This window comes from Pinus tabuliformis, chromosome 7 (assembly GCF_031772625.1).
Source record: "Pinus tabuliformis cultivar Carrire ecotype Pingquan chromosome 7, CPIR1, whole genome shotgun sequence".
NCBI lineage: Eukaryota > Viridiplantae > Streptophyta > Pinopsida > Pinales > Pinaceae > Pinus > Pinus tabuliformis.
The window spans coordinates 758,319,408-758,336,003 of record NC_142293.1 but is presented as its reverse complement, the minus strand read 5'-3'; the positions used below and the strand labels follow the sequence as shown (position 1 = coordinate 758,336,003).

The 16,596-nt window shown below is 40.3% G+C and overlaps 1 protein-coding gene across 2 annotated transcripts in view; it reads left to right on the top strand.

Annotated features, from left to right (window-relative positions):
* The window catches only part of LOC149249739 (inactive glucose-6-phosphate 1-dehydrogenase 4, chloroplastic-like), a 315,894-nt gene that overhangs the window by 80,489 nt on the left and 218,809 nt on the right, over positions 1 to 16,596 (top strand). For both annotated transcript variants that reach the window (XM_089458775.1, XM_089458776.1), the window contains exon 2: positions 333 to 615. In XM_089458775.1, the coding sequence (XP_089314901.1) occupies positions 333 to 615 (283 nt within the window). The remainder of the gene's footprint in view (positions 1 to 332; positions 616 to 16,596) is intronic.

Sequence of the window (16,596 nt, the reverse complement as noted above, 5' to 3'; positions counted from 1 at the left end):
CTTGTTTGTGAGTGTTTTCATTGTTGATACTGGTGATTGTTGATCTAGAAGGATTTAAGAACCATTAAGAAAAGTAATGTGTTTTACATATTGTTCATGATGCCATGGAATGACTTTTTTTTTTCCATTTTATAATGATGTTGAGGGTTTAAAACTTTAACCACCATCCAACAATTTTCCATGGTTATGGACGGAAGTTTATACATTGACTTAAAATTTGAATAACTTCTCAAATTGCTTCCTATTTCTTTGTGAACATGGATAGTGCCTTAATTGTGTCCATTGTTATTAAATAGTTTCCATCACTGAAGCACCTTGTATGGCTGTTGCAGTTTTCTAGTGCAGCAGATGTACCAGGCTGTAGCAGTTCTGTTATGTGCAGCTCTCATCAATTACATGAACTCCCTGTAACTGTCGGGCTGCTCAACCTTTCCTGCTTGAAGAATTGGCTCTTGTCAAAGTTCCAGATTTATAAGTCTTCTTGGCAACCTAGACCAGGAAACAAGTTTTCCAGTTTAGAAATACAATCCAAACACACTACATCGGATTCTCCACAATTTGTATCATTGCCCAACAAGAAAAAGGTTGAATCGGCCTCATCATCAACAATGGAAGGTTAGTATAAAATACCAGGATCAAATTATTTTCATTGTCTGCAAATTGCCAGCTTTCAGGTTTGTTGATGCAATAATTTATGTGCTAAAAGAATCATGACTAGAGAAAAATTAATAGATACTGAAATGCCAATTAGCCAGGAATTATTGAAGATTAAGCATGCTTATTGAGGAAATTCTCTAATCAATCTTCAAGGAATTGGTGTTGCATCATTGGATTCTTGTCAAATCAAAAGATAATCTTATATAAATAGGGGCTGTCAGGAAAGAGTGCTTCAATGGAACAAATCTTGTCTCATTTGAAACTTTTTTCTATCTTGTTGGACTGAAAAACATCATGAGTGTCCTCTAGTTTGAATATCTACTCCATTACAGCTCAGAGATGTCAACATATCGAGATCTAGTTGACTGTGAGTATTGTCTGGTAAGAAGGCTATACTCTCAGGAATATGCTTAAGAGGTCTTCCTCTGAGTTCAATATTACCAGCTCTGTTCTCCTCTGAGATTGGGGAAAATTTCTACTTTCCTTTCTGCAAAATGATTGAAAGGCTTTCTCTTGCCATGTGAGATTAGGGTTTTGGGGGGGTCGGGGGGGAATCTTTGGCCTAAAATAGATCAAACTCAAACTTGATTACCCTATCTTAAAACATCCTTTTTATCGTTTTCTTTTCTAACAAACTTCCAGAATTAAATACTAGGCTTATTTTTGTCAAATTAAGGTGCATAATTAAAACAGGCATTACTTATTCTAACACCGGTCTTTACACCAACTGTTAACCCCAAAACGATCATTACCATGAATAATTTAGCCATCTACATATAATAGGAGTGATGATATAATAAGAATGTTATTAGGTCATGAAATATTTATGAGTTGATTTAATGTGTGTCATATGTGTACATGTGTACATTATGTGCATGGGGCTCTTCTGTCATGTACATTGGTGAACCAGCATGTTCCCAGCTGTGATAGAGTGTGTTGCCACATGTAGAAATATACCCACTAGAAATGGAATTGTATCTGTTATCACCCGAAACTCTCCTTTTTGGATTAGTCCCAAAAGGTTCTGAATAAATAGATCAGGCAAGGTGCCTCTGTCACTGACACATTCTTCTCACTTTATAGCACTTGTCAACTCTAAGGGGGTATCAATAAGAAGTTTGCAACTTTGATTCTGATTTTTAGAGTGGCCAATGCCTTAGTCAACTTGGGCGATGGAGGAAAAAAACATAAGGAAAAATCAGAAGAATATTTGTAGGGCAATTACAAGTTTGAATTCCGTGGATGCAGGATTTTTGAACTCTGAATCTAAAACCAATAGAGAACATTTGTAAGAAAGAATTCTCATGCATTAGACATTCACTATAAATCAAAGAGATAGGACAATTTCTGTCTTTATTAAATCGGAGATGCTTCGTCAAGTACATGTTTGTGAAAATTTGCTGCAATATTGATTTATTTCTCCTACTTATTTATAATAAGTTATTCACCAATACTTCAGTAAATACCAAAACAAATTCAGTTGCAGACTTCACAAATTAGGAATTGAAAATTAGAAGGCAAGAGAAACATCAACATATGAACAATCACAATGACACACTTATATTTGGACAATCTTCCCCGGAAAAACCCAATGTGGGAAAACCGGTGCAGTGGATCTGAGGATTCTTATTATTGACAATAAATATTTGAATACAATTTGGGTGCCCTAGAGAAAAATGACAATCCACTTAGAGAAGATAACTGAGAATTTTCCCACACTGACTTTGGATATTTTCTCCGTCCCAACTTTTGGATGACCCACTGTGCAGTTCCTACATGAGCCTACGCAGGCTCTGCGTGATTTCTGCGTGGAGGCTCCCTCTGATTGCGTTAACCTGGATTGCTATTGCTTCTGCTGCTGAGAAATTGAGATTTCTCCTGCCAATCAACTACTGTGATTCCTGGCACTGAGCTCTGCTCATCCTCAACACTTTTGCGTCAACCTCCTCTAGATTCTGTGCTGACCCTTTGCATCAATCTCCCTCAGCTGCTGCGCTGTCCCTTCTTGGACCAACATTGGCTCTATTATCCTTCTCTGTGTATTCATTGGAACTGGAAATCACTTCCTTCCAGTACTGCCTCTGATCCTCACTGCTTGATCACTGGTTCAAATTCCTTAGCAAACCCTGCCCTAGGAAAATCGAACTGACTGATCAACTCTCTGTGTATCTCCAAGTGAACCCCAAGCCTCCATCTTATACTTTCCCTGTTGAGTCTTCAACGGTCGAGATTAAGTCTCTAATCAACGGCTAAGATTAAAACATGACTTGATCCGCCTTCTAGATCATTCTCACCCATATTTTGATTAATACCCATTAATATTTTAATTTCCCTAAGTTGACTTAGGAACTCCATTAAAAAATATTAATTATTTTAATAAAATACAATCCGGGTGGAGTTTCACCAAACGGTTTCTGGGTTCTTTAGAACTCATGTGCCTTAGCCTCTCCACCAATTTTCAAGGCTAGAGCACTTTCGATGCTACCAAAAACTAACACTCCCTCTTAGCGAGGAAAATGCTCTAGCAACAATGTCCACCTGCATGCTGCTCTGTTTTTGAAGCACCTTCTTTCTACATTGTTGCTGCCACCAACACTGCGCTGCTGCTTCTGTACTACTGCCCATGACACTATCACTGCCACTGCTGCATCTGTACTACAGCAACCTCTCAAACGCTGCATCATTCTATTGAAAGGCATTTTCCAACATGCCCACCTGTTCTCGAAATTGAACAAACTTTGCTCTTCCTAGAGCCTTGGTGAGTATGTCTGCCACCTGATTTCCTGTGGGAGTGTACTCCAATTGTACCGCTCCACGCTGAACATAGTCTCTGATAAAGTGACACCGAATATCGATGTGTTTGGAGCGATCATGAAATACTGGATTTTCAGAGAGCTTGATACAACTCTGATTATCACAGAAGATCCTTGTCACTTCCATCCTTCTCCTGAATAGATTTACAAGCAGTTTCCTGAGCCATATAGCTTCACATGTTGCTTTGCTAGCTGCCATGTGCTCAGCCTCAGCAGAGCTCAAAGCTACAAATTTCTGCTTCTTACTACACTAGGATGTCATCCCAGATCCAATACCGAAGCAATACCCAGTGGTACTTTTCCTGTCTATTGAACTTCCTGCCCAATCTGCATCAGTGAATCCACTCAATTCGATATCATTGCCCTTGGTGTATCTTAATCCAAAATTGACTGTTCCCTGCACATACCTGAGAATGTGCTTTGCTGCTGCCCAGTGTGACCTTTTTGGTTCCACCATGAACCGACTAAGGGTGTTGATAGCATAACATAAGTCTGTCTTGGTGTTGACCAGATACATAACTGACCCAATGAGTTGTCTTTATAAGGTGGGGTCCACTTGTCTCCCGAAGCATCTATTTTCTTCCAATTGGTAATCATAGGCGTAGCCATAGGTCGACAATCTTGCATTTTGAATATTTTCAGAATTTCTGATGTATATCTTCCTTGGCCAAGGAAGATCTCACCATCCTGCTGCCAAACTTCCAATCCCAGAAAATAGTGCATTAGCCCCAAATCCTTCATATCAAACTCAGTTTCCTGGTTCTTCTTACAATCCTCTATGAGTCTGGATGATCCTGTCAAAAATAGATCATCCACATACAATACCGGAATTAACGACTCACCTTCTACCAGCAGATAATAAAGATTGGGATCGACATCGCTCTTCATGAATCCCAATTGTTGTAAATAGCTGCCAATTTGACCATACCAAGCTCTGGGTGGTTGTTTTAGCCCATACAAGGCTTTCTTCAACCCGCACACATGAGTTCTCTTTTCATGTGTTTCGAAACCTTCTGGCTGTTTGATATATACCTCTTCCTCTACCACCCCATTCAAGAATGCTGTCTTGACATGCATTTGGTGAATCTCCCATCCCATCTATGCTACAAGGGATGTAATGGATCTGATAGAGGTATACCGAGCTACTGGAGTAAAGGTTTCCTCATAGTCTATTCCTTCCTTTTGTGCATATCCTTTTGCGACAAACGTAGCCTTATACTTGTCTACGTTGCCATCTGTAGCATACTTGAACTTGTAGATCCGTCTCGATCCTACAACTGATCTATTCTCTAGTCTTGGTAGAATTTCCCAAACATCATTTGTCATGATAGAACTGTACTCTTCTACCATGGCATCCACCCATACCCAGTGTTGTACGACTTCTTGAAAACTAGAAGGTTCTTCGACCTCAGCTACCAATGCTTGGTACCTGTTAGGTTGTCTACGCTGCCTTGGCTCTAGGAGCTCCAACGAATTCCTCTGCGTCCCTTAGAGTCTGTTGTACTTCTCGGCTAGTTCTTCCACTGGTGGTGGGAGGTTCCATCTGTTCCTCTTCCTGTTGTTGTACCTGCTGTGACACTCCTGGCTCCTCTTCTCTTGAGGAGATGCTAGTACTGGTTACCATGCTTGAACCAGACACTTGTCTTCCTGCCAGATTTGATCCCTGTTGTTGGACTAGAGGAGCATCCTCAACCTGTTCTTCAAACGACATCTCACGAGATTTCTTGAAGGCTCTATCTTCCATGAACTTTGCATCCCACCTTACTACAATCTTCCTATTGCTCGGAATGTAGATCCGATACGCCTTTGAAGTCTCGCTGTAACCTACTAGCTACCCAACTTCGACAATCTGCTCTAACTTGCTCTGCTTCTATTAAAATTGGCAACTAGGGCCAAACTCCATGTGGGTCATCTTATTTATGGCAGCTGATATTTTTATCAGATCCCTCTCGTCGAGAGGTGTAGGATTGATCTAAAGATCATCCGATTTCGATAAGTATTTATGGAGATATGAATTTATTTTGATTATGGAATTATTATCAAGCCGACCAGCATCTTATGTAGGCTCTAGAAGACCAAACGTCATGTCTATTCAACCTCTTTGTTTTTAGTATAAATAGAAGAGGACTTGAAGACATTTGGAGACACATCTCTTGTGATCTCTCTCCACGTGTTTGGGTTTTGTGGACAGAGAGATCTAGAGGAGAATACGTTGTTCTAGAGGCTGATCTAGCCTTACCCTAGCTGCAGTCAAAGTAAGGGCATTTCCAGTGAAGGAAGAAGGGACGTTTAGGTCACTCCTATGACTGTTTTGGAGTGAAAATTAACCAGCAGAAAGGCCACAATAAAGGAGACAAATTTTGGGCTGTTTTGAATATTATGTGTGGGCTGGAAACTCTGTTTCAACAGGCCATGGGTACAGGAAGCCACCTGTGGTAGGCCGCAGGCCCTAACCCCACAGAAAAGGCATTGCGTGGAACTGTTTTGGGGCTAGATTGAGCCCTAATCAACAGCGTGGAGGCAGAGGACTTATACAAGGGTAGGCCGCAGTTTTTGAAGGCTGTTTGGTGACTTGGTTAAGGGCTGTTGCAGCATATGGATGCCCTAACCAGTCACAGTTAGGAACAGCAGCGAAAACAGATTGGAACAGCAATTTGTGCCTTGTGTTGGGTCAAGGAAGTTGACCAGTTTTGGATCAGATTGTTGGGCAGCCTGTGGGAGCAAATTTGGAGGCTTGATTGGGTGATCGTAAGCCTTCATCAGTGCAGATTTTACAGTGTAGTATTGGGTACCATTGACATGATGTAACGGCAGCTTGATGTATGAGATCATGGGCAGCATGATAGATGAGATCATGGGCAACATGATGCAAGGGCAGCATGATGTATGAGATCATGGGCAGCATGTGCATGGGCAGCGTGATGTATGAGATCATGAGCAGCGTGATGATGCATGATGTAGCATGATGGTGCTACATAGTAAGGTGCAGCAAATGGACGAGATGTAGAACGATGATAGGTGAAGGAGTCACCTTGGAGAATCAGTTGAAGCAGAATGTCTTCAACTGATCTCATCGTTATAAGAAATGATCTATGCTAGATCTAGATAAGTCAAAGTGTTGACTTCTGTTGTAAATGTACTATCTCTGTCTCTCTCTCTTTTTCTGCTGAACTTTGAAGAACATAAAAGAAGAATTGATAAAGGGTTTCCCCACATTGTGGGGTTTGTCCCTGGCTAGCGCCACATCTTTTGTCCTCTTGTCTTGGCTTGTCTTCTGCGATTTATATTTATGTTCTATCTGCAGTTTACTTTAATATTGATGTGATTGCTAACTATGAAAATTTAAATAAATTGCTCTAGCATAGAACATACCTAAAATTAACATGGTATCAACGCTGAGGTGAAGACAATGCCCAAGCAAGAGTGAAAGAGCAATCACCAAAGACAATAGGGACAAGTCAAAAGGATCAACGGGTTCCACATCTCTCTTCTAAGTTCACAAAGGGTGAAGTCGACGCAGAGCATATTATCAGAATGGCGTAGTGGAAGTTTTTGATGGCCCATCTAAAGATCACTTCATTGGGAAGTTTGGATCTAAGGGTGGAAGGAAAGGCGGATGCCTTGATTGCAATAAGTTCGGCCGTTATGCGAAGGAGTGTCTGAATGGCAGAGACACACTTCTTGATGAAGATAACAATCATTCCAGGGAATGACTGGTAATGCAGGTCATCAAGGAAATGGTCGACTCTTCAAAGAAAGCAAGGAACCTTAGAATCACTTTTATGTACCCGGTCGCAAGAAGAACCTGGTTTCCATCTCGGAAATGGAAGTCAAAGGTGGCACTCATCGATGGAAAGGTACGTGTTTGGAAATAGAATTTTCAAAGATGTTTTTGAGTTCAGGGTTGTATCATTTTGAGGAAGTCCACTGGGGACCATGTCCATTGACACATAGCACCGGAGGTCTGTGAGTCAGATGGTGACAAGGAAACCTGAATTCAAAAGGAGCATGAAAATACATGTCTGAGATGTACCGAAGGAAAATCTTACAAGGGGACCATTCCCCTCATGTAGCAGGTCCACAGGTATGGAACAACCCGAGGAGTTTGAGATTGATAATCAGGAATCTCACATATGCAGGTGGAAGAAAGCCCTCTATGGCTTGAAGCTAAACACCCCAGGCATAGTATGAGAGGATCGATAACTGTCTGATAAAGTTGAGATTCACTAGGAATGAAACGAATCCAAACCATCCAAAGGCTGTGGATGATAGACCTCTCATACCAGCACCTTACAGACCCTCTCACTTGCAGAAGTAAGAGGGAGTTGGATTCCGGACATATGTTTGCAGTTAGCATGGTGAGCTCATATTTGGTTGAGCCTCAATGGATTGGTGCCAAGAATCTTCTGAGATGTCTTCAGGGCACAATCTCTCATGGATTGAAATACACTGCCGGAAATATGAAACTGCATGATTATTCGAATGTTGATTGGGCAGGCAGAGTGGAGGATCACTGGAGCACTTCTTAGTGCTGTTTCTCTTTGGGTTCTGCTTCGATATCATGGATGAGCAGGAAGCAGAAGTCGGTTGTTATAAGCACCGTTGAGACCGGATACATAACTACGGGTATGACCTCGTATGAAGCTGCTTAATTGTGGAATCTCTTAAGTGAGCTGATTGTACACATGATGAATACCATTGTGATTCTCTGTGACAACCAGAGGTGGGATTCGATCAGTGTTGCGGGGGAGCGCCCCCCCCCCTCGCTCCCGCTCCCGATCCGCGCTCCGGGCGGGAGCGGGTCGGGAGCGCGCTCCCGAAATCGCTCCCGATTTCGGGAGCGCGCTCCCTAAAAAAAAAATCGCTCCCTGCCTTTTCGGGAGCGTTTTCGGGAGCGTTTTGCCTTTTTTGCATTTTTTTTTTTGTAGTAATGTTCGAAATGCAATTTTTTTTTTAAAGAAACAAATAGTTTTTGAGTGGGGCAACTTAATGATCAAGTCTAGGCCCTAGTATTGATATGCTATTCATGGTAATGTTAAATTCTTAAAGTAAAAGTGACATTTTCTTTAATTTTCATTTTCATCCTTTTACTTAAATTTTTAACATTACCATGAAATGACTCAGGATGTTTGAGAGTGGTTTCGTCCTCATTGGATTTCATATGGAGAAAGTAGAATTTTAGATTTCATTCAAAATCCAGCAGACTTATCAGTTTTTCAGGATTTCAGGATTGGGGGATTGCAATGTTTCCATTGAATTTTGTCATGTATTAGGGTATGGAACTCATATTTAATCAAGAGTACCAATCCCTCTATGTACCTTGATGTTAGTGACATTGGTTGTCGAACTCCTCTATCATGACCCTTCTAAAAATGTACGCATCACTCAAACAAAATCTTGACTTGACATGCTATGCTTTTTCTATCTTATGTTAATGCTTAGAGGGTGATATTAATGACAAAGATCCCTATACAGATACAAAGGTAATGACAAAGATACCTCTGGATATTAATGCTTGGAGGGTGATATTAATAACAAAGATCCTGATTTTGCAACAAGACTAAAAAATTAGACATTTCTCGTGGTGGCAAGAGGCCCAAGCATAAGAAATAGATAATAGATTTACTTCTCTTCTCTAGTTTCTAGTAGCTTTTATAACTATTGACTCTTTCATATTTATTATGATATTTTTTTAAACAATATATGACAATTTAAGTTTGAAGTTGGCAATTATAACTCATTAGTAATGAATTATGAATATGATGCTTCATGAAAGTTGAAAGTTGTTTCATTTCGTTTCATTTTATAACATTTCATTTCATGTTAGATATTATTTGTTGTAATGGTTACACTTAGCTTACAAGTACAACTTTGGTGATCAATGATGATAAATGTTATATATTGAATTTTGAAAGCTTGAAACTTTAAGATTGATGAATCATGAGACTCAATATGGTGTATGTTACTATGTTACTAACTTGCGGACGTGGTTGATGAAGATTATAACTTCTAGATGATTGTTGTTATATGGTTCAATCTATGTTTTTTTATGTTTTTTATATCTAATTCATCATTCTACATGTTTTTGTTGACATATATGTATCAAAAATTAAAAAATATAAAAAATATATATATTTTTAAAAAATCGCTCCGGGATTCGCTCCCAAACCGGGAGCTTCTGAAAATGGTCGCTCCCGCTCCCGCTTCCGCTCCCGCTCCCCGCTTCCGCTCCCGCTCCCAAGTAACACTGGATTCGATTATAGAGGAATCCCGTATTCGATGATTGCTCCAGCAGATAGACATCAGATACTGCCTTATCTGGGATATGGTAAGTCGATGAGCAAGGAGGCTCCATTGCACGGAGATGATGTACAGGTCACTACACTTTGTCAAAGCCCCGGGGAAAGATCAAATTTGTGATTTTCCCAAACGACTTGGAGTCGTCGAGAGACCTTTGTAAAAGGGTCATGCATGTTGCATACATTGAGCTCTAGGAGCTCTGGGGGCTTGCGGTTCTTACTGGAGCAACATACGACCACAGGGTTACTCACCCTCCCCTGGTGGTGTGCACTGGGACAGGATGATTCGCTCTCTTGTGGGACAGGATGATTCGCTCTCCAGTGGACAGGATGATTCGCTCTCTTGTGGGACAAGATGATTCGCTCTCTTGTGGGACAGGATGATTCGCTGTCCTGTGTAGCAGGATGATTAGTTCTCCTGTGAGGTATGGATGATGTGTTCTCCATGACGATTGTGTAGTAGGATGATTAGTTCTCCTGTGAGGTCTAGATGATGTGTTCTCCATGACAATTATGTAGCAGGATGATTAGCTCTCTTGTGAGGCCTGGATGATGTGTTCCCCATGGCGATTGTGTAGCAGGATGATTAGTTCTCCTGTGAGGACAGGATTGATTAGTTCTCCTATCGAGGCATCCTACCCATGCAGTCTGGGACTCATGGGAAGTACCTCTCATCTGATCAATGAGCAGGGAAATGAGGATAGGGACCATAGTAGTACCGATGGACGCATCGTTGTATCTACTGTACTCCCTATGCTAGGATGACCTTCATTGATCTGGGATCAATGATACTGGTCTGGGACCAGTGAGAGTGGTACATACTATGACGTTGACTTCGGGTCGGTTGAGACTGGTCTGGGACCAGTGGTACACTTTCTGAGCCTGCGAGACTGGTCTGGGACCAGTGGTACACTTTCTGAGCCTGCGAGACTGGTCTGGGACCAGTGGTACATTCTCTGAGAGGACTTCGGGTTAGTGGAGGACTGGTCTGGGACCAGTGAGAGTGGTACATACTATGATGCTGACTTCCGGTCGGTTGAGAATAGTCTGGGACCAGTGGTACACACTCGGAGACTGATGATACTGGTCTGGGACCAGTGGTAGGAGTGGTACCCACTATGACGCTGACTTTGGGTCGGTTGAGAGTCGAGACCAATGTTTTTAAAACCGGAACCGGTGACCGGACCGGTCCACCTAATGAACCGGTTTACCGACCGGAACTGGTCTAACCGGGACTGGTTTGGTCTAAACGAACCGGTTTTAAAAAAATACATTAAATAATTAATTTTTAATGAAACAAAACTATTTTTAAGATGTAAAACCATGATTCCAAGCCAATAGAGACAAAATATGCAAAGTTTGCTCATTTATATACCATGTAAAGGTGAATATATCAAAATGGCACCGAGTACAATACATATCATCAACAAAATAGCAAAATACATAAGAAATGAGGCTCTAAATGGCCTATAAAGTCCAAAAACAATGCTGCAAGCTATGAGGCCATTGGCCTACTACAAGTCTACAGTGTACACATGATCAATCATCAAGTCCATCACCACTACTAGACACAGGATCATCATCAGGAGCTACATAGACATCATCTGGTTCAAAGTCTGAGGATGCCTCAGCCTGATCTGCAACCTCAGTATCAATGCCACCAATGACAATAGAAGTGGACCTAATGGAAGCACGAATTTGTCGACTTGCACGACTAGTGCCTTCCATTGGTTCCTTGCCTTTCCTTGATGCCGCTACTGATCCTGGTTCTGATGCCGCCACATCATCTGCCTCATCCCCCGCTAAAGCCATGTCGATATCAAAATCAGCCTCAAACACAGGATTTTCAGTCTCCTCCACCCATTCTGATGTTGGATCAATATCGTCCAATACAATGGGATCTAGATCACGTGATTTGCTCATCATTTGGTTCCTCCTTAGTCGAAGGTTGTATTGCACAAAAACAAGATCATTTAACCGTTTTTGTTCCAAACGGTTTCTCTTCTTCGTGTGTATGCGGTCAAGGGAAGGTGGGGTTGTGCTCGCATGAAGGTAAGCTAGGACAGGATCTTGACCTGGAGTTCAATATTGATCCGCGGGATCTTAATCTGGATCCGAGGTGGTAGTGAAAGGCTTCTTCTGCGCTCTTCGCTACCAGGTAAACTGGTCAAACTAAATCCTAGCATTGGTGAATCTGTACTTGGAATTGGATATGCTTGGGTTCTGCTTTGTTTTCCCTTGCCTTTAGGAGGGCTCGTAGCGCCTATTGACTGACCAATTGATGGTCGTAAGTCGTAACCAATGCCCAGCTTATGTGCTCAAAAACAGACCAATTGCGCTCACAACCTGAAGCACTGCAAGTTTGACTGAGGACTCTAATTGCAAACCTTTGCAATTGAGGACACTGGCCACCAAATGACTCCCACCAATGTGCAATTTAATACCCCTTGGGATTGCCCAATCAGCCTGTTGTCGCGCAAATTGACACGACAACGCTCAGACCGGGGGCTGTCACTCTGATCCCCGATCCCTCCGTTTAAGCTTGTCTCCCGCGGCTAAGGGGGGTAGTCCCTGTGGGATGATGGAGACCAACTGTCGACCAGTTGGTTGGGAGACACGAGATACGATACAAAGCACTTAATGGATTTAATTAATGAAGCAGACCAGTGCCTTAAGAGATGATTATAAAAACGATTACTTGTTGAATGATGTAGAAAAATGGACCATGAATAGCAATCATATATCAACTTCGCATCCCGACTTGAAAATTTAGATCTCAGCGTAAAGATATGACAATTCCCGAAGGTAACTGAATCTAAAACTTTCCAAATTTTTATTTTTATTTTTTTTTTAATTAAATCTAAATCTAAAGTATATACATATAACCTAAGTCTAAAATAAAAAGGAACAAAAAAAAAAAAATAAAAAATCTAATAAATAAATATCATTTTTAATTTTTAATTTTTATATTTTTTATAACAAAAATTTAAACTATGCTAAAATCTAAAAAAGAAACTTAAACTAAAATTTAGAATTAAATTACAATCTACGCTACTTTAAATTATATGCTAAAACTAAAACTTTAAAATTTAAAATCTAAATCTAAACTTCAAAAAATCTATTTAAAATCTAACATAGCCAAAAATAAAATCTAACTAAAATCTAAATGAAACCTGAACTAAATATAAGTTAATGTCTAAAAGTAAAACAAAAAAAAAAAATGAAAACTATTTAGAACTATTACAAAGCTAAAAAAAAAATCGAAGATGTAACCTACGCTAACCCTTTAAGTCTAAACAAAAAAAAAGAAGAAACGAATCTTGAAAATTATACCACCTAACCTATGCAGCTATGCGTATACCGTGAAACCCAAAAACGCTGAACGTTACCCAAATGAAGATTCGACAGCACGTAAACTGTAAACCCACGACCAGGACGGCAGCAAAGGTTTTGAAATCGATTACATATTACCTGGCAGACAAAGATACGCAGAAGCTTGAAGATATACCTTGCTGGTTTGACGGCCTGAGGTCTTCGACGGTGGACAAAGGGAAATTTCGCAGATTTTACCTGCTCCGTGCAAGCGTGGATGTGGCAGATAGCAACAGGAGATCGCAGTGAGAGGAAATGAAGATGCAGTGGGCACGTCTTGACCAAAAATCGATTCTTTTATTTTTATTAAGTCCTCACTGTGCGTATAACAAACCCATGCTCTGAAAACGTATTGCCTTCACTGAGTAGGTTGCGAGAAAAATATCATCGACGCCAGATTCAATTGATCAATGCACAGTTAAGCGGACAAGATCTGTGATCATGTTGCAGCAGCGACCCCAAAGTCCAAACTCTATCTGCGGATTGGATGTTCTCAATGGCAGCACGTTGATAAACTAGACGCTGGATCTTTATGCGGCGACGTGTTGGATAGAAAACTTATGCCAGATTTAAGAACGTGCTAAATGCTTTAAATTCTTGAACCGCAGATTAAGTATATTATCGATGCCACTGCAGAGTACGTTGGTGATCTGAAGGATTTGAAGCGGTTTTCCAACACCAGACAGCAGCAAAACAGACGCCTTTGCAGTCTCAGATCTGCATCCTGCAAGAAGAAAAACAAGACCTGGCAGATGCACAAAATTTTTAAAGTAAAACCTAAAGTCACAAATAAAAATAAGAATAAAAAAAAAAAAAAAATGAAAACCCTAGATCCAGCAAAAGAACTACAGATATGGCCCCTTAAAAGCCTGATTTAAACAATGGGCACAGAAATATTTCAGTGTATCAGATAATGCTTCAGAAATCTCTCATGTAAACCAGAAAAGAAATTTTAAATGATAAACCCAGGGCCAAAATCAGCTAGGCTCTGCACAGAAAAGCCTGTGGGAGTCGGCTGGTTCAGCCTAGAACTTCCCCAAACGCCCACCAATATTCTCTATCAACAGGTTTTCCTGCACATCTCAAGCAACCATCAGCACAGAGAGAAGGAAAACTGCTAGATCTCAGTAAATAATGGAGATACCTGCCATTATTTCAGAAACCCTAGCAGCCTTCAAACCCTAGCAGGTGAACAAGATACCTGTGCTCACACTACTAAAAAAAAACAAGCTATGATTAATGGCTGAAAACTGAAATAATGCATAAAATTTTAAGATCTCACAGCAATTCCAGAGAGTAACACCAGCACAATTTGGACCCCAAAGTCTTCTTTTATTAACCAGAAAATCAGATTACACGAGAGCTTTTTCAGTACTGACTCACAGATCGAATCCTCTGAAAATGACTCCTAGCACCCTATATAAAGGAAATGCTCCAACGGCTAGTTCGATTGATCCATGTAAAAATGATCTCGACCGTTGATGAGGATCAAGATATCTCTTGATCTCATCCGTCGATTTATTCAATTAATTTTTTATTATTATTTTTAAAATTTTAAAATTGTTTTTTATTATTATTTTTTGAATTTTTATTATTTTTTTATTTATTTCATTTTTTAAATTTTTAAATTTTTAATCTTTTATTATTATTCTTTATTAAATTTTTAAATGTTTATTATTTTATTTCATTTTTTAAATGGATCATCGAATTAAGCCATTGGAAACATCACCTAGGACCTAGGACTTAGGACTCACGAGGGGATTTAAAACATTTCTCAACCCTCAGGACACATTACATCATGATTTTTTACAATTTACATCTCAAAGGGATGAACCCACTTAACACAGACCCTCATAGAACACCCAGTTCTGCGACACAACTATAATCTAGCAGACTAACATATAAGACTCTCCCAAACTTTCTGATGACGAAATCCATCCCGGCTTTGGGGTCAGGTTTGAAGGAAAACTCTGCCGATCCGTGGATCGGTGAGACAAAAAACCTTCCGGGACGTAGATTATCAACAAAAAGTCAGGTCCACCTAGGCAAATTACATACATTGACTCATGTCTGCTTAGATTATTTACAATTCATATATGCAGACTGGGTTTACAATTGAAATCCTCAAGCTGCTGATGACTGTAGGCTGGCACGGACACGTCGTTCAGGTGCTACCCCTTTCTGCCAAGAAAAGAGGGTGTACTGCATGGGAAGTTGACCAGTAGTGGTCAACATCTGGCTCTACTTGGGGACACGTTGCTGCTCTGTAGGAATGTGAGAATCCAGAATCTGCATCCATGCAACACACAACAAAATATAAGTAGCGTCCGTCCAAAATCATCATATACATTAAGCACAGGAAAGATAAAAGCTCTTCATTTATTAACTAACTAATAACATGAAAAGTAAATCTAATCCTAAAAACAAAAATGACATGCTGAAAAGACAAGGAGTAGGGATAGAAATATAATACAGAAGATGCCCCATGGCATCAGATATCATCTCTGAAGAACAGCTTGAGCATTTGGCCGTTCACTGGTAGATCAAGTGGTTCGCCATCCAATCTGCTCAAGTAGAATGAGTTTGGCCCAGCTATATCTCTGATGATGTATGGTCCCAACCATAAACTATCAAACTTCTTATGTTTTCCCGGCTTTTCATTTTTGCGATCCCAGAGTAAAACCATATCTCCAACCTGCAAAGATCTAGATCGAGAACATTTATCAAAGCTTTTCTTAATATTAGATTGATTTTTACATATAGCCTCAAAAGCTGTCTGACGAGCCTCATCTAATTCCACAATTTGATCTATCCTATTCTGAACAACATCTTTATTGGTGGAAAAATTTTGGAGAAGTTGATATGCTGGCAATTTTAGGTGCACAGGTAAGGTGACATCCAAGCCATAAACTAATTCAAAGGGAGATTTACCAGTAGACTTCTTCTTAGTAATTCTGTCTGCCCACAAAGCATACTTGATTTTGCTGTCCCAAGACTTCTTGTTATCTCCTACTATCTTCTTGATAATGGTTATGAGATTTTTATTACTTGATTCGGCCAAACCATTACCCTGAGGATAGTAATTCGACGAATGAGATAAGACAATGCCATATTTGAAGCAAAAAGATGTAAACTTTGAAGAACTAAAAGCTTTGGCATTGTCTGTAGTGATCTTAGCGGGGACACCAAATCTAGTAATGATGTTATTCTCAATGAAATCCATAATCACCTTTTCAGTGGCATTCTTAGCAGGAATGGCTTCGACCCATTTAGTGAAATAATCAGTAGCAGTTAAAATCCATGAGTAGCCATTGCTAGAATTTTCATGGAACTTCCCTATGAAGTCCAGACCCCAATGCTGAAAAGGTGCCTCTACGATAACAGGTTGTAGAGGAAGGGCAGCAAGCTTCTGTTTCCCAGTGAACAGTTGACAGGCTTGACACGTTCTAACATAC